General features: G+C 41.4%; 1 protein-coding gene across 4 annotated transcripts; it reads right to left on the minus strand.

The window, feature by feature from the left end:
* Positions 1–1,763: 1,763 nt before the first annotated feature.
* On the minus strand, positions 1,764–24,319 carry LOC125901732 (schwannomin-interacting protein 1-like). Of its 4 annotated transcripts, XM_049597609.1 has the most exons (8): positions 17,441–17,838; positions 16,524–16,947; positions 12,654–12,763; positions 5,134–5,251; positions 4,779–4,985; positions 4,168–4,291; positions 3,183–3,276; positions 1,764–3,032 (listed from the first exon to the last, which is right to left on the minus strand). In XM_049597609.1, exons 2-8 carry the CDS (start codon positions 16,755–16,757, stop codon positions 2,981–2,983), a joined length of 939 nt encoding a protein of 312 aa, XP_049453566.1. In that variant the 5' UTR covers positions 16,758–16,947; positions 17,441–17,838; the 3' UTR covers positions 1,764–2,980. The 4 variants fall into 4 exon arrangements, with proteins under 4 accessions (XP_049453566.1, XP_049453567.1, XP_049453565.1 ...); XM_049597610.1 differs by lacking the exons at positions 16,524–16,947; positions 17,441–17,838 and adding an exon at positions 15,349–15,502 and having other exon boundaries at positions 1,768–3,032; XM_049597607.1 differs by lacking the exons at positions 1,764–3,032; positions 3,183–3,276; positions 4,168–4,291; ... (3 more) ...; positions 16,524–16,947; positions 17,441–17,838 and adding exons at positions 19,423–19,446; positions 19,517–20,579; positions 21,264–21,382; positions 21,463–21,609; positions 21,727–24,314.
* Between the last annotated feature and the right edge of the window lie 45 nt (positions 24,320–24,364).

The following is a 24,364-nucleotide window of genomic DNA, read 5'->3' on the forward strand; positions in this document are numbered from 1 at the left end:
GATAGAAGTTAAAAATGCTTTTTTTTGTTAGATAATGTTGATCTTTTTTAAATTATAAAGTCATCATATATATAGAAAAATATTTAAAATAGTGTTTGATCAATAACTCAAACCAGAATTAATAATTATTTAGCTTCTAATGTAGAAATTGAAGCTGCGTTTTATTTTAACAAGTTTATCTTACATATGTGTTAAATATCTGTTTGGTACCTGTTGTTGCCACTTTTGGGAAATTTGTTAATGATTCTTTATCAGATTTAACTGCCATAACCTACAATCCAAATCCATTTCTCTGTCTCCTAAATGACAATTCATCCTCTAATTTTAATGGCCCAGTGTGTAGGATTTAGAAGGATATATTGGCAGACATAGAATATGATATGTTAAGTTTCTTTAGTGCATATATCTACATAGGGAGCAAGTCCTCGTCCACAGAATCCACCAAACTTCTTTATTCAGTGTTTTTATCGGTTTAAATCACCGGGTCTGTTTGTTTTGGAGAGGAAGAGACCTGTGGATAATTCAGCTCCAGTAAAAGCCTCCTGAACATCTGGATCTTAAGAGATAAGAGAAATTTGTGAGCACACATTAGCAGGTGCTGGGCTCGCAATTGCATTGGAGAAACATTTATTTGTAACTTGAAATTGCTGTATTCAGTGTTTTTAATAATTTAAATCACCTAATCTGTTTTTCCGGCTCCCAGTAAAAACCTCCTGAGCAATGAACACTGAAGGAATTCTAACCATGAGAAGTACAAACCTCTCTGCTCACTGCGAGATGTCACTAAATCCCCCTAAATCTTACACAGTTTTCCTTTAATCATTGTAGGCTATTGTTTGTGTCTTTACAGCCACCGAGTCAAACAAACAAACAAACAGAAAAAAACAACAAAAAAAAGACATTTCTTGCAAATGTGATACACCCCACTGTTGGTGGTGGTGGTGATGGTGTTTTAGCTGGTCACTGTATTTGTCAGTATATTTTGTATATGTTCTGCCTGAAAACACAATAAACATTTAATAACCAAAATTAAAAGACAAATAAATAAATAAATATATATATATAAATGCAAAAAATCTAATTTGTATTTATCAAATAATGTTCAAATAATTTAAAGATTATTTTTTTTAAAGATATTTTTTGGGGGCATTTTCAGCCTTTAATGGATAGGACAGACAAGTGTGAAGGGGGGAGAGAGAGAGGGAATGACATGCAGCAAAGGGCCACAGGCTGGAGTCGAACCGGGGCTGCTGCAGCAACAGCCTTGTACATGGGGCGCCTGCTCTACCTCTAAGCCACCGACGCCCCAAATAATTTAAAAATTCTTAACAGCCATTTCAGGTGGAAATTATTTATTGATTCTTGTAGTTCAAGTGTGTTGAAGTACTTGTAATTAAAAAAAAGAAAGAATAAAAATAATAATAATTATTATTATTATTATAAGAGTTGCTACTTTGGATCAACCGATGAGTTTAACTGAGTTTTATTTTTGTCTTCACAGTCAGACTTGTTCCCCTTTTGCTTCTGGAAATCCTCTGCAAAACTCAGTTGCGTAAGTGTCAACACTGGTGTGAATGAGCACGGGCTGCATACGTGGATGAGAGCAGGCTTACTTTCCCGATCTGCATTTGATGAATCAATCTCTTACAGTGAATTACATCACCCCTTTGCAGATTTATCGAGAACACCCCGATGCAAATGAACTCTCAAGAAAACCACTTAAATATAAACAGCGTTCACACACTTGAAACATTTATTACTGGAGTTTTTTTTTTTTTTTTTTTCCTACAATCATTATACAATACAATTATCAGTGAAGCATACAATACAAAAGGAAAATTTGACTTTGTGTTTTATAACATTCTTAAAAAGCTGAGAGTGAAAACATTTAAACACAGCCAGACAACAAGGCATGTTCTTCATCCTTTTAATAAAGTATCTTTTAACATTTACATACAGTATGTCCATAAACCCTCTGAGCAGATAAAATAGATATATGTTTAGGTTGTTTTCTTCATATATTTGTTTTATATGTTTTCCCTTTTTGCCATTGGTAAATTTAGCATAACAAAACTGACAGCATTTTTTAATTTGGGGGCTGTCATGCCTCCACTTTTGCTTTTTCTATCCCTATGTATTAACCAATATACGTTTTTTTAAACCCATATATTGTAATTTAATCTATTGAAGAGATAAAGGCATTTAACATTTACAAATCTGAATTATATAGTTCAAAATGTTGTACAGTACAGCTCTAAATGCATCTTTAAAGCAGGTGGAAACTGTAGCAGTGATCGAATTACAATGCAGCAGCAATAAAACACCACTGAGAAGCTAAGATGCAAAATCAGCACAGAGTGTTTTATCATTTTCTATTGCAACAGCTCAGATAGTAGATGTTTAATAGTGAATTCCAGTGATGACACAGTGCTCTTAGTGAAAGTAATGATCAACAGGTGAACGGACTATGTCTACAGATCAACCGATCAACCGTCTTGATTATTATAGAGACAAACAAAAGACAAAGTTAAGTCAGGTGTGGCCCCTGGAACTCGACATCCTGTCTGAGACGAGGGAGAAACAAGGCGTGCAGGTGCTCTCTCCGACCCAGCATTAACATACATGAGTGTACCGTGCAAAATCATGAAGAGGTAAATCAGGGGATGCAATTACATTGAGAGGATTCCCCTAATTCTATAAAATATGGCATGATTAATCACGCTGAGTAGAAGTGAAAAGCCTGCACAAACTCAACTGTGTCATACAGAAAGTAGTGATCGCCCATCTTCTTTCAGACATCCTCCTCCTTCGACATCATCCTGGGAAGGAATACATTATGTGGGATGTCTGTGTGTGTTAACATCATGGTGTATTTCTCCAGAAACAGTCAGCACAGATGGAGTTTCATTAGTAACACTGGTGACAGTCTATGGAGCGGGAGGTAAGATGGCGTGCAGACAGACACGTGTAGACAAGGTGTTTATTTAGAGATCGCTTTCTCTGCTTGGTGCCGCTGATGGGTGTGGGCGTGCCTGTCACAACAAAGACAGGAAGTACGTTAGAGCGAGGACAGGATATGCAGCCACATGTGCAAATACAGCTTAAACGTTATCATCTCATCAATCGATTTTTTGACAGACATTACAGATGGAAAGACAAAGAAAAAGAAAAGGCAGATTCACCTGGTGAGGTCCTCGATGTCCACCAGCATGGCGTCCTGCTCCACGTGCAACTCGTCCCTCATCAGTAGCAACTGCACCAGCTCCTCATTTAGACCTGTGTCAGATTATACAAGGAATTAACTCTAAATACATCTAATGCATTGTTGCAGGTTTCATGGTGATCTTTTGATTTTATTTTTTTTTTATTACGAATTTAAAAGCACAATGACTCAAGGGAGTATCGTGACAAAAGAATCCCAGAGGACAGCACTAATAAGCATTACTTAAAACACTTATTTCCAAAGTGGTTCTCGTTGGAAACAACAAACATAGACCACAAAGATGCAATGAAACTGCAAAGAGACACAAATCAACAACAAAGAGATACAAATCAACTACAGAAAGACTCAAAAAGACCACTCAGATATGCAAAGGAATTGCAAAGGGACACAAAATAACCACAAAAATGGGTAAAACAACCATAGAGACACAACATGAACAAAAGAGACACAGAATAACCACAAAAGGGGGCATAACAACCACAGAGAGACACAAAACAACTACAAAGAGACTCAAAACAGCCACAAAGAGACACAAAATGGTCACAAAAAGATGCAAAGAAACTGTAACAAGACATGAGGACTACAAAAATAGGGAAAACAACCATAAAGAGACCCAAAACAACTACAGAAAGACTGGAAACAACCACAACTAGACACAAAATTACCACAAAGAGATGCAAAATATCTACAAGGAGACGGAAATAGAACTGCAAAGGGACACAAAGTAACTCCAAAAACAGGCAAAACAACCACAGAGACACAAAGAGACAAACAACTTTGGGAAAAAAAATACTGAATTCAGACACAAACCACCAGTCTGTGTGTGCTGCTCTTATGTAGGAGAGGTGGTGCGGCCTTTTGCATATCTGTGCCCAGGGGTCCATGGTTTCATAACCTGCTCGTGTGTGTGCTTGTGTTTTTGTGTGTGTTTGTAACCCACTCACTCTGAATCTGTGAGTGTAAGTCATTTGTGATGACTTGCAGCTGTCCGAGACTCATGTCCCTCATGTCTCCTCGCCTCAGATTCCTCTTCATCAAGCCCTCGCTGATGTGGGGCAGGTGGGGAAGCTGCGTAACGTAAACACACACAGACAGGAAATGACTGTGTGTCTTGACATGTGAAATGGCACAGTTAAAAAAAAGTATTATTAAATATGAAATTCAACTGGATCAATGTATCTAACTGGATTTGCAAATGTCCGAATTCCGGCTCTTTTGTTTGACGGTATCAGGGGTTTTCTTTTGGTCTCACACACACACACACACACATTATAAACTCTGACTGACCTTCTGTTCGGTCAATGCAAGTCCCTTATGTCATTTTATTGTGTTTACTGTAACAGCAAGTTATAGTAAGTCAGTCTATGCTCACTATTTTTCCCTTCACATGTGGTAAGGATATGTCATTGTCATGATCATCTCCTAAAAAGCATAGAAGAAGAAGTAGCACAGAGCTCCACACACGCACACAGACACACACAGACACACACACACACACACACACACACACACACAAATCCCATGATCTGTGTTTCCTTCTCTCTCACTGACTAACCAGGTCAGCCACAGGTGAACGTCTGTGCAGTTGGATTTGCCTCTCCACCTCCACCTGCATACGAGCCATGGGTCGAGCCAGAGCCAGCGCCACCCGGGCCTCCTCCTGCAGCCTCCGCTGCACCCGCCAGAACCCCCCGCAGTCATCTAACGGGTCCGAGTCCTCCTCCGCCGTGTCCCGGTCCGATAACGATGAGCTCTGCTTGCTCTGGAGAGGAAGTTGCGTAAGTGATATCATGATGGAAGAGCTTATTGTTCTCACACGTGGTTATTCCAAAGAGTAATGAGAGTAGTGACGAGTGACGAGACAGCAGCACATACACAAAAAACACAAAGACTATCTGAGCTGTGCATACCACAGGGGACAACGGTGTGTCCAGACTGGTCTCTGTCCTGCTGTCCTCAGCATCGCTGTCTTTGTCACTGCTGCTGTCATTGACAAAACACACCTGCAGGTTCACCCCACTCTGCAGTCTGAAGAACACAGAGTAAAGAACATGAGAGAGGAAACGTTGATCTCAAAGACAAAATGAAACTCACAGAGAGAGGGAAATGACTGATTGTTGTACTGCACTGTACTGTACTGTTGTACTGATGTACTTGTTAGGAATCCAGGTCTGTAATTTTAACCTCGACAAGATGATCCTAAAGGACATTTTACAAAACTGAGCTTAGACAATAACAAAGAGAGAGAGGCTCAACATTCACACAGGAAGTGAACAGCTTCTGCTGCCTGGTGGTGTATCATACTGCCGCCATACCATACTTCTGCGTGCCTTTCTGACACCAAAATCACCGACATAGCAGCAGCGTTTGATGACTAAAAATAAAACAATGTAAAATCTATTCACCTTTCAGTTATACGGATACTGTATGGAAATGATTAAATATTATTGCACAGTAAGTAGTACAATATTGCACAGTAGGATGTTGCACAGGAATATCACACAGTATGAAGTGTGTTGTGCATTCTTGTGAGTGATGTCACAGTCTGTGACCTAATGTACTAAGAACAAAAGCAGTTGAGAGATTTAATGAAACAACTAAAGCCACAAACATTACATAAGGCTATCCACAGCGGCTGCATCTTAACCGCAGCCTTTCCAAGAGCTCAAATCTCCATTCACCCAGTTCCAGATCATGATACTCTGACTGAAAGAACCTAACAACCCAAAGTTACCTTCCCTACACTGGGATAAGAACAATAACTCATACAACATCACAAACTGGACAGGGTGGTGTTGGAATTTCCACCCCAAACTAAACTCCCAAGGGCGCACCTTCACCTCCACTCGTCACATGACTCCAGTACTACCAATCAGAGCTGCAGAGTTATATCAGGCATCACTTCTTCTTTCAGGAGCATTCGGGCCACAGACAGCTCTGCACTTCCTCAAACAGCAGTCAGAATCATAAGGGGGTGGCCCCATTGTTTGATATAAAAAACGCCCCCTTTGAAAGTCAAAGTGCCAGAGAGTTACTAGAGGTCAACGCTGTCATAAAACAAAGCAGAGTGGTGTTGTAGGTGTAATAGTGGCTTTGGTTAACCAGCTTGCTTCTGATGTAATGCAACTCTTTCCACTACGTGTGCGCGCAAACCTCAGTTACAAATATGAAATACCAACTTTGTGGGAAAAATACTTTTCTTTAGTTTGATTTCATGTGTCATATACTTGATGCACATCAAATTCAATCCATATTTGGAAGCAGTTTTGCAATAGCCTTTAGAATACAAAATAATCATTAAAAAAATCATATTAGTTGGCCTTCATTTTTATTGCACCTTTATATGTGCATGTCACAATGACGCATAGATGATTAGCAAACTAAAGGGCTGTTAAAACATAAACAGTAAAACAATGGAAAATTCATACCTTTAGAGCTATTTATCAGTCTAGATTGTTTTTGTGTGTGTTGCTGAGTGTAGAAGATATCAGCCGCTGAGCTGTCTGCCTTCTCTTCAACATAATAGAACTAAATGGCACTTGACTTGTGGTGCTCAAAGCGCCAAAAACTACTTTTGAAAAACTCAACAGCAATGTCTCTTTCCAGAAATCATGACCTGGTTATTCAAGATAATCCACAGACCTTGTTGTGAGCAGTTTCATGTAGGAACTACTTTCTTCCTACCAAACTACACCCACCAACTATATCACTGCGTAGTAGGAAGCGTGCATCTACAGCTAGCTCGCCTAGCACCACAGAGCTAGCTAACTTTAGAGCTCAGCTGAGGAGGACGCCATTACACCAATCATCAAAAAACCCGGTTTAAACCCTGACAACCCTGACTGCCCAGTGCTTAATTTGTAAAATTAGAAGTAGGGGAACACTTTGGGCCTCTGAGAGAGCAGTGTTCCCCCACTCCCAAAAGTGGGGGCTCGTTTCCCCTCTGGCACGCCACATACCTGTGTGCCGCCACGGCTCGGTTGTCCAGGTACTACTGGGCAGTCATGACGCCATCGAAAGAGGAAATTAGGCTACTGGACCTGGAGTTGGACTTCTCTGTCACTGGTAAGCCGTTATCTTGCGCCGCGGAGCCGCCGTAGGCTATTTGACCGCCGTATTCCTGTCTGTGACCCCTTTCGTTTCTGCTGCTGGTTGAAATCTGTAGGCTACTCACACAGCGTGCTGAAAGATTTATTTTGCTCGCACAAAACTATTTTTAGTCGCAAATGCGAGTAAAGTGCTCGCACATAGAGCTCTGTGGAAAACAAATCACTGCCGACAAGTAAAAAGAAATAAATAAATAATAACTTTCACTGCTCAAAGATACTCACGTCTGGAAAACAAACCACTACAGCAGCATATTGAGTGCCAGGTGGCCAGCACGCACTGTTATTGACCAGCGCGTGCCGTTATTGGACGGCGCATGGACACTCACCCTCTTCGATTGGACTTTGAACTTATCCCACAGCAGTGGTACCTGAGGCACCGTAGTACTATGGTACTCCACCCTGCAACACTAGTGACATCAGCCAATACTGTATGTAGTTTTTAGATGTGAAAAGGTCTAGACCCATGCAAATTAGTTCCGGAACGCACCAGGGCCTTTTCTGAAAAGATCCTGGTATGCGTTCCAGCACGTTCCGGCTCAAATTAAGCACTGCTTGCGCCCCATCTCTAATCTCCCCTTCCTGTCAAAAATCCTGGAACGTGCTGTCGCTTCACAACTCAGAACCCACCTCACCTCCAATAACCTGTTTGAATCTTTCCAATCTGGTTTCCGTTCAAAACATAGCACTGAAACAGCCCTCCTGAAAGTCACCAACAACCTCCTCCTCTCCTTAGACTCCAGACACCTCAACATTCTCATCCTCCTTGACCTTACAGCAGCCTTCGACACCATCAACCATCAATCACTCCATCCTGCTCTCCCGACTGGAATCATCTCTCCACATCACTGGCACAGCACTCTCCTGGATTCACTCCTACCTCACCAACTGACACCAGTTCATCAGTATAAATAACTGCACCTCCCCCACCGCTCCCCTGTCCCAAGGTGTCCCCCAGGGGTCGGTGCTCGGTCCCCTCCTCTTCATCTTCTACATGCTCCCCCTTGGCAAGATAATCCGTCGTCACGGCCTCCAGTTCCACTGCTACGCCGACGACATCCAACTGTACATCTCCACCAAAGCCATCACCAACACCGCCCATTCCACACTCACCAGCTGTCTCACTGAAATAAAACCATGGATGCAAACAAACTCTCTCCAACTGAACAGTGACAAATCGGACATGATCATCATTGACCCTATATCCTGCACCAAAGCCATCCACAATCGCTGCCTCACCTTTGATAACTGCACTCCGTCTCCCTCACCACACACCTGCAACCTAGGAATAATCTTCGACAGCCAGCTATGGTTTTAATGTTTAAGTTTGTGTTTTTTATACAGTTTTATTGCTGTTTTCGAGTTTTATTCTGACTTAGCTCTATTTTATGATTTTTTTTAAAAACTGTAAAGTGTCTTTGAGCATTTGTTGAAAGCGCTAACCATTAAAATGTATTATTATTATTAATGTTTACAGAAGCTGTCATGAACAATAACATCTACAACATCACACACTGGACAGGGTGGTGTTGGAATTTCCACCCCAAACTAAACTCCCGAGGGTGCACCATCACCTCCGCTCGTCACATGGCTCCAGTACCACCAATCATAACTGCAGAGTTATATCAGGCATCACTTCTTCTTTCAGGAGCATTTGGACCACAGACAGCTCTGCACTTCCTCAAACAGCAGCCAGTAGCCAGTAGCCAGCATCACCATTGTTTGATCAATGCTGTCATGAAAATAGAGCAGAGTGGAGTTGTAGCTGTAGGTGTAGGTGTAGTGGCTTTGGTTAACCAGCTTGCCTCTGATGTAATCCAACTCCTTCCACTACGTGTGAGCACAAAACTCAATTGCAAATATGAAATACCAACTTTGTGGGAAAAATGCTTTCCTTTAGTTTGATATCATGTGTCATATACCTATTACACATCAGATTCAGTCCATATTTGGCATCAGTTTTGAACTTTAGACTTCAGAATACTTGAAATCTTATTTGGTAACCTATATGTTTTATTGCACTTTTATATGTGCAAGTCACAATGTCGTACAGATGATCAGCAATCTAAAAGGCAGTTAAACTGTAAATAGTAGGAGGACTAATGCATGCAAATTTGCAAAACCATGTAAAAAAAATAAATAATCATGATAATAATAGTAATAATAATAATAAGAGATATAGTATCTAATTTTGGCGAAAGGCACTCAAAGGGACAGTTCACCCTTAAATCAAATATTCACATTTATTCTCTCACCTGTAGAGCTATCTATCAGTCTAGATTTTATTCGTGTGACTTGCTGAGTGTCAGCGATAACAGCTGCTTTTTCTTCTGTACGGTGATATGGTTGCTTGATGTAGTTCATTGGAGAGATAAGAGTTCCTACATGAAACTGCTCACAACAAGGTCTGTGGAATATCTTGAGTAACTGGGTCATGATTTCTGGAAGGAGACATTGCTGTGGAGTTTTTCAAATGTGTTTCTTGGTGCTTTCAGCACCACCAGACAAGTGCCATCTTGTTCTATTATACTGGAGAGAAAGCAGACATCTCCATGGCCGATATCTCCAACACTCGGCAGCTCACACCAAAACAATTCAATTTGATAAATAGCTCTACAGGTGGGAGGATGAATATGTATTTTCGATTTTGGGGTGAACTGTCCCTTTATAGGGGAGCACCACCTAAATTAAGAATTGCAACATGTTATTTTCATGGCCCAGCAAAGCTGAATCAGTACTTGTGAACGTGAGCTAATCTCTCTCAAAGCCAGAACCCAGAGGAGGAAGTCTTGTAATGTCATAGGGTATAAAGTCTGAAGCTGTTCTACATACAGTGAATGGGAGACTGATTTTGTGGACCCGCAGTTTAAAAAAAAAAAGAAACCCAAATGAGCTTTATTCTACTGTAATGTTCTCAGCTGTGAAACAGAATTGTACCCATACACTAGGACATTCCCCTAGGTGCTCTAAATGTCATCTATAACATTTTTCATTCTCTATGGAGCAGCTCCAGACTTTAGACTTGATGACATCTCATATTTGAGTTTTAGCACTCTGGTCTTTAGATTTGGGAGAGACCCGTCCATGTTTACTCATGTTTTTGGACTGCCTTAGACCATTTGAATAACATGCATGAATTTTTAAAAAGCAAAGTTCCCCTTTAATGTCCCACTGTGAGAATTTTTTCAGATCTGTCTGACTCATGAAGCTGGGGCACTGCGAAGTTTCTATATCAGCAACTTATCACGCATCAGAGGTTAACCACTGTGCCACCTCTGCTTCCATATTCATGTTTCTTTGTTCTGCTGCTGTAAATAGTTTAGTCCACTGTCAGTTCCCATGGACTGTAAACAACACTTTCCGGGAAACCTTCCATTTTCTCTCTGTATGTCTGTTATGTGAATCACTTGTTCCCTCCCTCCCTCTGTTGCTAAGTCTGACATAAACACACAGAATAAATCATCTTATTTAATCAGTTGCCTGTTATTGCACAATGATGCATTGTCTACTGCGTGACTCACAGTGTCTAAGTTGACTTCCGCAAAGGACATGCTGTAATTTACTGTCATTTGCACTTGACACCTATGAGCCAACAAGCCAATCCAATCAGTTTTATCGGTTTTGATTTCTGTGTTTGTGGCTGATAGTTCTGAGTTGATAGATGAAGTGAGCTGCTGAATAGCGTCCTCTTCTGGCTGTTAGGTACCTGCTCATGTTTGCCATGTACTGAAAACAGCACGAGATGTTACAGATGCTACAAAACATGTAACATGAAGACCGTTAAAAAGCTGTCTTGAAAAATGAATGTATCTCCAAATAACCCTGTAACACCAAAACCTCCACTGTTCCCATGATGATCATTTTATAGTTTTTAATGCACCATTTTTAATATGTGCATATCATCTGTCACTTTCAATATAAATCCTACATGTTATATGCAGGAATGTGTACATGCACATAATGTACATAATCATCCAGTCCATGTATATCCATTCAGTATATACAGGTGATTCTGTTTTTATGTGGTAAATATATGAAGGTTTTTAATATATTATCTTGTTTGTTAAAGAAGTTGGTTTCGTAAAGTCCTTCAATTCATCTGAAAATTCAAATTCACCAAATTTGGAGATACATGATATTCTTTGGACAGCGAAGTTTCCAGAAAGACTGTGTGGGTGCTACATGTATGCACAAATACAGACACAAAAGAGGGGTTGATTCATTGGTTTGCCATATAGTGGTCAGGTGTATAATTAAAACCTTGTATTGGCTAGTCATGTGGTCTATATGAGGAGGTTCCCTATTCAGGCAACACATAGAGTCTACAGAATCTACAATTAAGTTTGATATTTAGGGGGATTTAGGGGCGTCGGTGGCTTGGTGGTTAAAGCGGGCGCCCTGTGTGCAGGGCTGTTGCTGCGGTGGCCCGGGTTGGAATCCAGCCATAAAGGCAAAAATGCCTTTCACAGCAGTCGTACTCGGGTGCGCACCAAAACAACCGGACCAAAGCAAGACAACTCTAGGTCTGAAAGCACCCTTGCTCTCCAAAACAAACAAATAGTGGTGATTTAAACCCGTAAAAACACAGTAAAGTAGCTTCACGTTACAAATCAGTGTTTCTCAGATGCTGTTTGGCATATCGGAGACGAACTGTAGCCCAGCACTTGCTGATGTGTACTCAACTTTTTTCTCTGATAACTAAAGATCCAGATGTTTAGGAGGTTTTTTACCAGGAGCTGAAAACAAACTGGTGATTTAAACAGGCAAAAACACTAAATGAAGCAGCTCATCACAGGGGGGCTGCTAACTATGGTGGCCGATGAAAATGTGAATGGTCCTATCTAGAGCCAGTGGTAGGTTTGTCCAATATAAGCTACTGTAGAAACATGGCAGTGCAACATGGCAATCTCTGAGGGCCCGCTTTCTATGTAGAGACAAACAACTCATTTTAAGGTAACTAAAACACAGCAATTCTTATTTTACGGTGATTAAACACTAAAGAAAACATACATATTCTTTTATAATCAATTTCTGCCAGTATATCCCCCTAAATCTTACACACTGGGCCTTTAAAATATATTCATAATGTGAATCCAAATTTACTTAATCTAGGGCGTCTCACTGTTTCCCTGTCATCCACCAATAATAAACTCTGAGAGAACATCTAAAGACCTGAAGTGTCAGCTGTCAGACGCTAAAACACAAAAAATATTGGTGCCAGCCTTCAAAAGGCTTCATTGATCAAAGTGGAGTAGGCTCGTACACACACACACACACACACACACACACACACACACACACACACACTCTCGATCCAAACCCACCGGGAGGACGGGCCGTTCTTGCTGCAGCTGGTGTAGATGACTGGCTCGTCGTCATAGAAACTGCCAAGGGCAAGTTTCTGCCTGATGGACTCTCTCTCATTCCTCTGGGCCTGCCAGAGAAAAGAGAAAAACACATGAATATAAAGAATTTTAACAATAGCGCTGCTGCTGCTTCAGTTCCATCTCTGTGTGACTGACCAAGGGTGACATACTTGAGAGGAAATAATATCAAAATTGAGAGCGCAGGTTGCTATTTAAATCAAAGCTATAAATAAAGAGAAGCTAAGGAGGAGGGGCAAATATGGATTACGCAGGTAGATGGAAAGTATTTGCAGCCAATCCAATTCTCCTCATTTCACACATTAGGATAATCCAGCTGTGTAACAATGTTAACTACACTGTCAAAGCTTAAGCTAACACATTTATGAAATCCAGTTCTTTGGTCTTGTCTTCTGCTCCACCATAAGCTTAGATAACTGGTACAGACATCACTCCTTACGTAACACTCCTCCTCTCATTTCCTCTTCAGCCTCTAAATAATCAGTCAAACCAAAAATATCAGGGTAAAGTCATCAGTGTAGAATTTTACAACCCACGGCTGCAAATTATGATTATTGTCACTGTCGAATATCTGTGTGTTGACCAGTGTTTCCCAAAGCCCACAATGATGTTTTATTCAAAACCCAAAGATATTTGGTTCATTCTCAGAGGAGTAAAGAAACGAGAAAACAATCCCATTTAAGGAGCTGGAATCAGAGAACTTGACTTTTTGTCTTATGAAATTACTCACACCGATTATTTGATTTCAAATTAGTTGGCCATTGATATAATGGTTGGCAACTAGCCGCTCTAATGCGTTGTCTAGCCCTTTTATAGACTGACAATCTGGTGACAACCTGTCCATCCATGGCTACACAGGCCTCGGGGCCTCAAGTTTCAGGGGTCCCCTGGAATTGAGCTGCAAAATGGCAATCAAATTAACACATGCAAACCAGGAAGAGACTTGAAATGACCACAAAGACGCATAAAAGAGATTACAAAGAAATGCAAAGCAACTACAAAGAGATGCAAAATGACTATAAAAGGGGGCGAAACAACCACACACACACAAAAAAACTACAAAGAGACGTAGTAACCACAAAGACACAAACCCACAGAGGTGTGTAATGGCTACAAAGAGATGCAAAACAAGCAACAAACAACTACAAAGTCTGTGTGTCTTGCTCCTGTGTAGGAGGGGTGGTGGGGCCTTCTGCATGTGTGTACCCAGGGGCCCATTGTCTCATAATCCGCCAGTGCTCTAAACGAATGAATCTGGCAGCTTCTGTCATCACAAACAGTGCGCAGGTAACATCCTGATTGAACATGGAGGAAAAGTATACTGTGTGTTTTTTGCTTTGTCTTTCCAGATACACACACCAGACCTAAAAAAGCAAAAATATCCTCACTGTTTTTGGCTAAATACCTTTAAATGACGTGTCTCTTTTTTTAACCAGTTACAGCAATTGATTAATCTTTAAGGTCTTTAGTAATCAGTTGCAACCACCGGACTATAACTGATGTAAGAGGCATCAAAAACTGTCTTCATTTTCTTGCTTGTCCATTAACAGTCCGTCATCAAGACAGCAGCCAGTATCTACAGTAACATAGTTAAACATGCTGTGCCGTCCACCTTGTGCTGATGATTCAGAATGCTACGTCATTCTGCTCTCTGTGTGCCAGCGTCATATTGCACAGTCTCACATGACAGACATTTTCTCTCCTCTCGTTCTATTTGTGTCTTTTAGATCAGAAATGTTGTTTATATTTAGTTTCTCTGCATCTAGAGGTTTCACTGCCCTTATTTCATTTTGTCGTCTTTCCTTTTCTTCTTCTCTTTATTTCCTACCTTAAATCATTTATCAATTTTGCTTTATCTCCTCTGTGCCCTTTGATCTTATTTTCTTTTTTGTCACCTGCAAACATTTAAGGTCATTTGAGCTTTGTGGGTTTTGGATACACAAATCCAAAGTCTTGAAGTCTCACACTTTTTGTCTTGAAATACTGAATGCAATATTGCAGCATGACATGATTTCCTATTGCCCACAAGTGCCCACATGAATAACACCTCTAAAATTAGGGATGTTTCTCATATGTGTCAGCGTTCTCTCTCTAAATAACCTCAAAACCGGCCCAACACAAACACCCTTTTTGTGACGCATCATTACATGAGGCTGTGATGTAAGAGCATAAATCACTCTCGCAACCAACGCTCTGCCTCCTGCTCATCCACCTCAGACAGCTGGTTCAGATGTCCTCCTTACCAGCAGACTGTATACACACACACACACACACACACACACACACACACACACAAAGCCTATTTTACCCCCCTAGAAGAAAGTATGTGGTGTCGGAAAAGCACTTCATGGTCACTGTAAATAATTTATGGAACACAGAAAAGCCTGGCGTGTGATTGCACACATAGATGAAGATGAAATGAAGATGAAAATTATTTTACATTTTACTGAGGAGATGTAAAGACAGAGATGCACAGGTAGAGACCACATATGAACACACCCACACATCTGCTAACCATTATGACTGAATCATCTACAGCAGCTCGCCCGTGATGGCTACCTTTCACGTATACCTGTAATGCTACATAAGCTACACCCTCAGAAACAGTAACACATACAAACACAAATCCACACACCTGGTAAACGCGTTTCTCCTGGTGTACCATCCTTCAGCGCATCGTACTGAAACAGCCGCCCTGCCCTTCTCTACACTGCAGTGAAGCTAGACCCAGGAGACCCTCTCATATACTGCAGCTCCGTGCAGGAGAGCGAGGGAGGGAGGGAGCAGTGAGGGGAGGAGGGGAGGCAGCAGTGAGAGGAGGGGAGGGGGGAATGTGGGAGCAGGAGAGGAAAGAGTGGGAAGAGACGGAAGCGGAGGAGGAGAGAGACAGAGCTGCTCAGTGCTGCCACTGCTCTCCTGATCTGTTATCTGCTCCTCCATCTTCCTCGCTGGCTTGCTTGCCTTCTCTCCTCGTCATCTTTCTTTCAATCGAAGGAAGGGTATAAATAGCAGCTGCTAGAAATCAGTGTTCTGATAAGAGGAGGCAGGCCTTATAGATTTACAGAAATAAGGGCACACAGCAAGTTGAGCGATGTGGAGGGTTGAGAGGCCGGGCTAAACATAGCCTGATAAATGAGACTGCAGCCCTGGAAAACAAAACCATTAAAAAGGCTGATCAATAGTGGCCTCCTCTGATGAATGTCAGCACTTCTTAGCAGCGCTGACGTGGAGTCTGCATCTGCACGTCAGCCGGAAGCAGAGCAGTGAATTTCTAATTGCACATTTACTGTTTGTTTTGTCTCCTAAAGGAGTCTCCTCCAGCCCCATTCCACATCACAGAATCAAGTGTGATGAGCCGTAAGAGAGACGAGGAGGCACTAGGGTGTACATGCTTGCACGTGTGAAAAGAAACACAAATACACACACACACAAGCACGTAAACATACACAGAGTTAGTTCCCACAGTGCTGTGTCACAGTGCAGCAGTGGGCTGATTAAGCAGCGTAATATTTTGAGTCATCTTTCAGCCTTCATCAGGATCAGTGGCCAAATATCCCCAGCCTTTCTGTTCCACACATTTCTCTAAGGGTAGTGTTTACACCATTGTAATCATATACTGATTCAACACATGTTTGTGTTTAAAACAAGATATGCACAGCTTCAAATTGCTACTGCTGTGAAGCACATTTTCCTCTTTTTGTCTTGAGATGTTTTTCTGTTTTTCTGAGTAGAAACTTCGGCAGGACACATGGACTCAGACGTAGTAATTCAGTGCTTGTGTGGCCCAGATGGAAAGAGAGAGTCACTCACAGAGATGCTGGTCCGCCTGGTTCGCCCTCCACTGTAACAGTCCTCTGCCTGTGGTGCGAAGATATCCTGGAGCTCCTCGGCCCAACTGCGGCTGTTCACCATGCAGCCTCTCCCTCCTCTCTGGTGCTGTGTGTCACTGTCTCCACAGTCCTCCCACCAGTGGCCTGTGTCGGCCTTTCTCACGAACACCTCTCCCTCCTCTTCCTCATCCATGTCCACATCATAGTCCTCCATAAAGACAAAGTGTATGGAGAGGGTGGAGCAAATGTCAGGGCTTGGGGGAGGGACTGAGTGCCCTGGCTGGGAATATGGCCACAGATGGACTGAAGATATTTAGAGGTGGGACAGAGATCTCTGGCTGAAATCAAACACTTGAATGCTGGCTGTGTCGATCGCTTTCATCTCCGTGGTATCTTTATGTTTCCTGTGATCAAACAGATAAACAGATTAATGTAGTTGCAGCATTTCAAACATGAAATCATAGCGATATTCTTTGTCATTCATGCATCATTTTAGTAATTTTTAAATAAAAAAACATTTGCTGGTTTCATGCTCCTTCAATGGGAGAATTTGCTTTTCTTTGTCATACATGATAACAAACTGAATAGCTTTGGATTTTTGGATTATTGGTTAGATAAAACATCATCTGAACACGTCACCTTGGACTCTAGGATATTACACAGGGCATGTTTCACTATTTTGTGACATTTTATTCACAAAGCAATTAGCGATTTATCAAGAAAATGACAGGCAGATTAATTGATACTGAAAATAATGCTTAGCTGCAGCCCTAGTCTTTATGAAAATAATTCACAAAACAAATAAACATACTGAACCACAAGTGCATCCTGAATTCTACTCTCTGGTCAAATAAAGACATCAAATCATATATTGCACATGCTGTATATAGGACTCACCTTCATTGTAGAGTGCAAACACATTCTCAAGATGCCTGAAATAAAAAAAATCAAAAGCAGCAATCATACCAAAACCGAGATAAGCACAGTGTTGCATAAAAGGACAATCACTTCTCCCATACTGGACAGAGACTGTATGATGACCGCCAAAAGATGGACGTTAGGATTTCTGGCTCCTCTACAGAATTAATCCTAATCACAGTGCTCTATAATTTCAGCCGCGCTTTCAGAACAGATAAAATATAAACGATAAAGATGTGCATCCTTGCTCTCCAAGACCAGCATTCCACGTCTCTGTGTTGTCACGTGTGGCTTAGTTTCAGTGATGTGTAAAGATTTGTGTGTGTGTGCGTGTGTGTGTGTGTGTGTGTCGTCACAGGGTGCCCAGAGGAGAGAGCACCATGTGGAAATATATAGGAACGGACAGAATGGGATGTGTGTGCATGTGCTGTGTGACTGTATGTAGGCGTGAGGGGGTTTCACAGAAAATAATAAAGCAAATTTTGAATATTTAGAGACAATAAAGATTTGAAGCAGACAAATCTATTCTTTATATTTGTCTTTTTGAAATCCAGTCTCAAATTTATTCCAATGATTTTTTTTTTATCTGCAGCATTCATAAATCTGCTCCCATCTCCATGCTGTCAGTGTCAGGCACAACCAGTCTTCCTCTGGCAGATTCAGTGGAGCAGTACGATGAGGCTTCTTGGGTACATTAGTATGGGTGAGCGATCATTTCTCATATTAGTCAAGATCTAAAAAAGTCTGAATAAATTAAGAAGAGAATGAGGCAGCCAGCAGAATATCAGCATCAGCATGTAGAATTAGGATTGTGTATTTAACCACTGAAGCGAATGATCAGTCCTATTGGGCAGTTGGAGGGGTACTAATCCACTCCAGATGTGATTTCTTCAGTGTTTGGTTGCAAAGCAGATGCCACGAAAATGTTGACGTTTCTGCAAACCATGGATACATTTGTACGTTAACATGTCACGGATATGCTAAAAATGTACTTCTCTATATTTTGACACCTTGGTGGTTATGTGTGGTTAAGTTTAGGCACCAAAACCACTTCGTTATGGTTAGGAAAATAATGTTTTGGCTTAATATACCCACTTTTTGTGGCACTGTCCCAGTTAAAAATGCAGTAATGGCTCAGTACAAGGCAACCGCTTTTTGTGACACTATCCCCAGTGAAGGAAGGAGAAAAAAAAACCCCAAAACAAACATGTTTAGGGGTTAAAAAGCCACTGGAAACAGCGACAGGCCCTGCCAAAAAGAGATCTAGGTTAAGTGGCTGAAAAGCTGCAGGAAATAGTTAAGACTGGTTGGTCTCAAACAGTGGTCTGCAGCCTTGCAGGTGCCTAGCAGTGACACTGTCCATCAACCCCTCCTCAAAGTCAGCTCATATGTCCCTTTTAAAATGTTTAAGTACGACATTTAACATTAGTGGTTTGCAGAAGCATACAATGCCAATATTTTCTTTTATTGACTGGGCTGTTGTGTGCGCCCACCTTTTTTTGGGGGCAGCAGACCAGTTGTTACTGCCATGAAATCGCTAACATTTGCAGCATAGAGCTAGTAATGGCATTACCTGGATTTTAAAGTTTAAGGTCAGACTTTGCATAAATCCCAGTTGTGATGAGGCCCTCATTATGATTAGCAACTTGTCACCCATTGATAAATTGGGACTTTTCACCATGGAGCCCTTTGGCAAGGACAATTAAAAAGTTAATTTAGCCGTTCCCTGGGACTGCAATTTAATATAAGTCACTGCCAAATTCCTTTGCGGTCAGTCGTTGCACATTTGAAGAATCCAACTTAAGGTCATCTTTGATTCAAGTGCTAATGTGGGATTACTTTGACCTGCAATTATACCTGAGCCATGCCAAGAGGTTCAGGCACAAAAGTGAATTAACATCTGCATTATATAAGTGAATCACCAATGACAGAGTGCTGAGTAAAACAGTGTTTATTGAGTGCTCAGTATTACAGGACTCCAGCTCCTGAAACAAAGCAAAACAGTTACTTTTAAAATTCATACAAATATAATTTCAGACATGAAGTGATTCTTACCATTCATTCAGAGTGTTTAAGGCGTAGATTTCTTCAAATCAAATGGGAGATTGTCTATGCCTGTTGGGTGTGGAAACCAGGGCACGGGTTGCCAGAAGTTGAAGCCTGGATGTGGATGTGGATGTGCTCGAGCCTGGGGTCCAGATTTGTAGCCAGCTTGAGGCATGAACTTATGGTCACCTGGAAGTTTACCAGCCTTGGCAAATGAAACTTCTGGATCAAAGGGGAGCTGGAAGTAAGGAACAAAGTCAGTCACTAGGCCTGGATAGACGCCACTGCTGGGTTTTGTTGTCCTGGAACACTTTTTAGTTGTGGTAGTAGTGGAGGTAGTTGTTGGCTCCTCTGTAGGATTTGAGTCACCCGGCTTAGCAGTTGTGAGAGTTGGAGCCGGAGTGGTTGTCGTGGGAGTTTGTGTGTATGGAGGCTTTCCATAATAATGCTGGATGATTGGATAGTAGTAAATGTCAGTATTGTTAGGCATGTGTTGTCCTGCTGGAGGGAAGGGATAGGGATAAGGATAATATGGAGGGTAGTAAAGGATTTGTGGTTTTGGAGTAGTCTTGGTGGTTGTTGCAGACGCTGTTGTGCTTGGCGCTGACACTGTTGCGGTCGTCATCTCGGCTGTCGTGGGTTTGGACGTTGTAGTCATCACTGGGATATTTGGAAGAGGGTAGTAGGGGTAGTAAGGGTAGTAGGGGTAGTAAGGGTAATAGGGATAGTATGGATATACAGGAGGTTTCTCTGTGGATGGCTTGGTAGTTACAGTGGTCTTGTCAGGCTCAGCAGTGGTTGGTGCTGGTGTCTGTCTCATCATGTACATGTAATAGTAGTAATACCAGTAGGCATAATATGCGCTGCTCGGATCGTACATGGTGAGGGGCTGGGTTGCGTGACGCTTGTGACGATTCAGGCCACTGGGCATAGGAGGAAAGGGAAGTTTCCAGGGCTGCTGAGCAGGCTCAGGGGCAGTTGAAGGAGGTGTTGTAGCAGAACTTGTCAACATGGGGCAGGCAAATTTAACTGGTGTATCCAGCCAGGTCATTGGCAACACGTAATTCCCATCCTGAAACAATATACAAGCAGTTGAGTTGACAATACCCTTAAGAAAAAAGGGACCCATTACACCCCTATTGTTGTGTGCAAGTGACGAATGCAGACAGTTTATGAAATTGGTCCAATATTGAGGGGCTGCAGTATAATGTTAATGGGCACCATCAATTTGCAGCCCCTAGGAGTGCTTGTATTTTCTTTTTGCCACTGACAAGGTCAGATTATTTTTTCTAAGTATCTGACAATATTATGGAAGAGACACTTATAAGTTTGATCCTTTAACCACAAACTGCCCCGACTTTGGCATCATTAAACCAAGTTGGTTTAAATAAACTGAAGTTTTATCACTGTAGACAAACAATATAAAACTCAAACCATCTAGATTTGTCTTCCCACTGTTCCAATCATTAACTCTGGTCTGGTTGAAACAAACCCTCAATTCACCCAGTTAGATGTGACAATATGTCTGCTTTATACATGCTAAAATTGCTATTTAAACGGGAGCGTTGTGGGTTTGGTGATTGAGATTGTGGGGCTGTTTCTGGCTGACTCAATACTGGACCCATTTCCAAAATTGTCTGTTAGAGACTTAGACACAAGAACATGGGAAAAATAGGATCTTTTCATCTTCTAACGGCTCAAACATTTGCCACCATGTGGAGCTCTCTTAGCCAGTTAGTTATGAGTGAAGGCCTACCTCTTGTATCACATTGCAGCCATCATAGGGGACAACCAAAACGAGGCCCAGTGCATTTTGCCGCATTGAATAGCCACAGGTTTCAGGCACCTGGATCAAAGGCAGGGGATGTGCACTGCCTGAGGAGGATGATATTTTTGCCAAATTGTCATGCACTCACAGCTTTAACAAACTGACATACAAGCTTGTTGTTACACACCCATGTCTATCTGTAAGTCAGCAGCTCCAGGTCCCATGGCTTTCAACTTCATCTTGCTTTGCCCGCAGTGCAGGGAAGGATTCAAGCGCCTCCATGCTGCTTCTTTGGCCATACTGTCCTCAAGCTGTGACATCTGCTCCAACGTCCCTTTAGGCAAAGAAGTCCAGATACAAAGTTAGCACTGGCCATATTGCTTGGTTTTGAGTATCCTGCTGTGTTTGTATGCCATAAATTAAATTAGCTGATAACTGGACAAAATCTTACCTGCGCCATCTGATTGATCAGAGTCAACACGCAACAATCCGTCATTTCCTGTGGCAGCAGCAGATGCAGATCCTGACTGGGAGCTAACATCTTTCCCATTTACGATATCTCTTCCTGTCCTTACTTCCATCAATGTGGCCTCATTAGCTACCCTGTCCTGCTGCATGTTTTTGCCCAGCCCTCTCAAGCTAAAACAAGTTAAACTCTGGGCCAAAGTGCACAGGATTAATATGACTGCTGCAGCTTGACATGATCTGTGTCCTCTTTCATTGTCTCCTGCCATAGCGGAGATGCAAGCTCAGAGCAGACGGACAGCACTTTCAGATATGCAGCAGAACAACTGGGCTTTTAACAACCAGTCAGGTGCATCTTCAGCCTCAGCTTACACCTGTGTTAATTAAGCTTGCAACAGGTGGGGCTCGTTAAGAGGCTTTGATTGTTGTCTCAGGTTAAAAAAAAGTCCACTCTGCATATTTATCAAGGAGACGTGTCATTTATTTGTTGGGTTATTTTGCTGTGGTTATGTGAAAGTACATTTGTCAGTATTTTTTGTTTTTGATGTTTAATTCTGGAGTCCCTTGTCAAGTCTCTTTGGTGAAATGCTTGAGAGAGTTTGTTGGCTTTATGTTTATCTTTTTACTCTTGTATCTCATGTCTATTTTATGTCCAGTGTAAAATAGACATCGCTGTCACTTACAAAATGTCACTCAGGTTAACACAGACCGATGAAAGAGACTCAAAATGACCACAAAGAGACACAAAAAGACAGAAAAGGGCAGATTATTTTCTCAGTAAGATACAGCATTACCTCAAAGAGACCGAAACGACTACAAAAACACACAAAACAACTGCAAGGAAATACAAAATAACCACTAAGAGACATGAAACCACCACAAAGTATGTGTGTTTTGCTCCTATGTAGGGGAGGTGGTAGAGCCCTTTGCAAATCTGTGCCCAGGGCCCCATTGTCTCTCAATCAACCCATGCTCAATGGTTGAATATATTCAAGGTTTTCAAAATAAAAAAAATCCACAATCATTATATTTTGAGCTATCATATTTTACAAAGTTATTAAATAGCTGAAACTGTAATGATCCTAAGAGGAAGCGTGTCTATGTGAGCTGCAAATAAAGAGTTTGAAAATGAATACTAGACTTAAAAAACTACACAAATTGCAACTTATATTTATAAAATGTTACCTCTAAGTTTAATGGATGTAATAAAAGTAAGATTTTCTAGATCATAGATGTAGCCCATGGGTTGGGCTTTGGTTTTACCTTTATTATAGAGCTGACAGGAAAGAGAAAGTAGAAAGCGAAGGAAATCATAGGGGAACAAGATAGGGAATGACGCACAACAAAGGTCCCCAGTCTGACTTGGATCAGGGACATTGCTTTTCATGGTCAGAGCTGGTAACTCTTAGGCTATCAGGGAGCCACAAAGTCACCTAATTTTTAAGGTGGCTATCAGGCAGACGGTTCAGGCAAAAACACCATCTCTTTGCTGGCAGTTTGAGCATAAAGACAACATAGCAATAACTTACTTACTCCTCTTTATCCCATATGGAACAGAAGGCTTCAATGAGCTCTTTCCACTACATCCGATCTTTGGCAGCATGTTGCGCCTCCCCCCATGACAGGTTCATCTTTTTAACTCCAGTGACAGAGTTCTGCGCCAGGTGGTTTTGGGCCTTCCAGGTTTTCTTGTGCCTGGTGGTGTTCATCTTCAGGCGACTCGTGATCTGGCCCTGTTCTCTTAGCACATGGCTTAGCCATCTCAAACATCTGTGTGTGATTTCTTTGGTGATGTTCCAGCTACCTGTTTTCTTGTAAAGTTGAAGGTTGGAGATTTTGGCCAGAAAGACTTCTACTTTCATCATGTCTGTTTTTACCACTCGCTAACTCTCTGAACTGTACAGCAGAACAGACTTTATATTGTTGTATTGCATTGCCATTACATTATATAGCAATTATTAAATACAAAATACACAGCTAAACCAAGCAAATAGGGTGTTTTGTTATGACATTACATTTGTTTTTTACTGCTTATTTCATCATTTCCTTAAGGGTTCAGATCACCTGTTTGTTTTCTTTAAAATTTCTAACTTCAAGAGTGTTTCAGTGACTTCTGCATGTATGAAAGCATAACTTCAGCTTAATGCAGCTTGAACACTTATGAGCAAGTGTAATGTTTGATCATGCTTACTTCTGGATCTGATGACAGAACCAAAACAAAAATTCATAAAGGTAGCACCATTTAAATGTAAAATCTAATTAAAGACTCATTCACACATGACAGCACACACTGAATAAAAGGTCTTTTCAGTAAACCTTGTGCTCAAGCACAACTTGATTATGATCCAAATAATATTCAAAGAATCTTAAGAAATGGTTGAGCCATGGTGCCACCGTGTAGACAGTCTCCAACAGCCCAGTCTGACTCAACTACAATCTATTCAGGTGGTAAACATGGATAGACCACTGCCAGCAAACCTGATGAAATGTTCACTTAAAGTTGCACGTTACTTGTTTGACAGTTTGTATTTATTTTGCCATCTTGTACTGCAATAAAGAACCACAATGGAAATAAGCCTTAAGTGTGTTTTAAGCCAATTTAAAAAAAAAAAAGAAAGTCTATT

This window comes from Epinephelus fuscoguttatus, linkage group LG15 (genome assembly GCF_011397635.1).
Source record: "Epinephelus fuscoguttatus linkage group LG15, E.fuscoguttatus.final_Chr_v1".
In the NCBI taxonomy this organism is placed as follows: Eukaryota; Metazoa; Chordata; class Actinopteri; order Perciformes; family Serranidae; genus Epinephelus; species Epinephelus fuscoguttatus.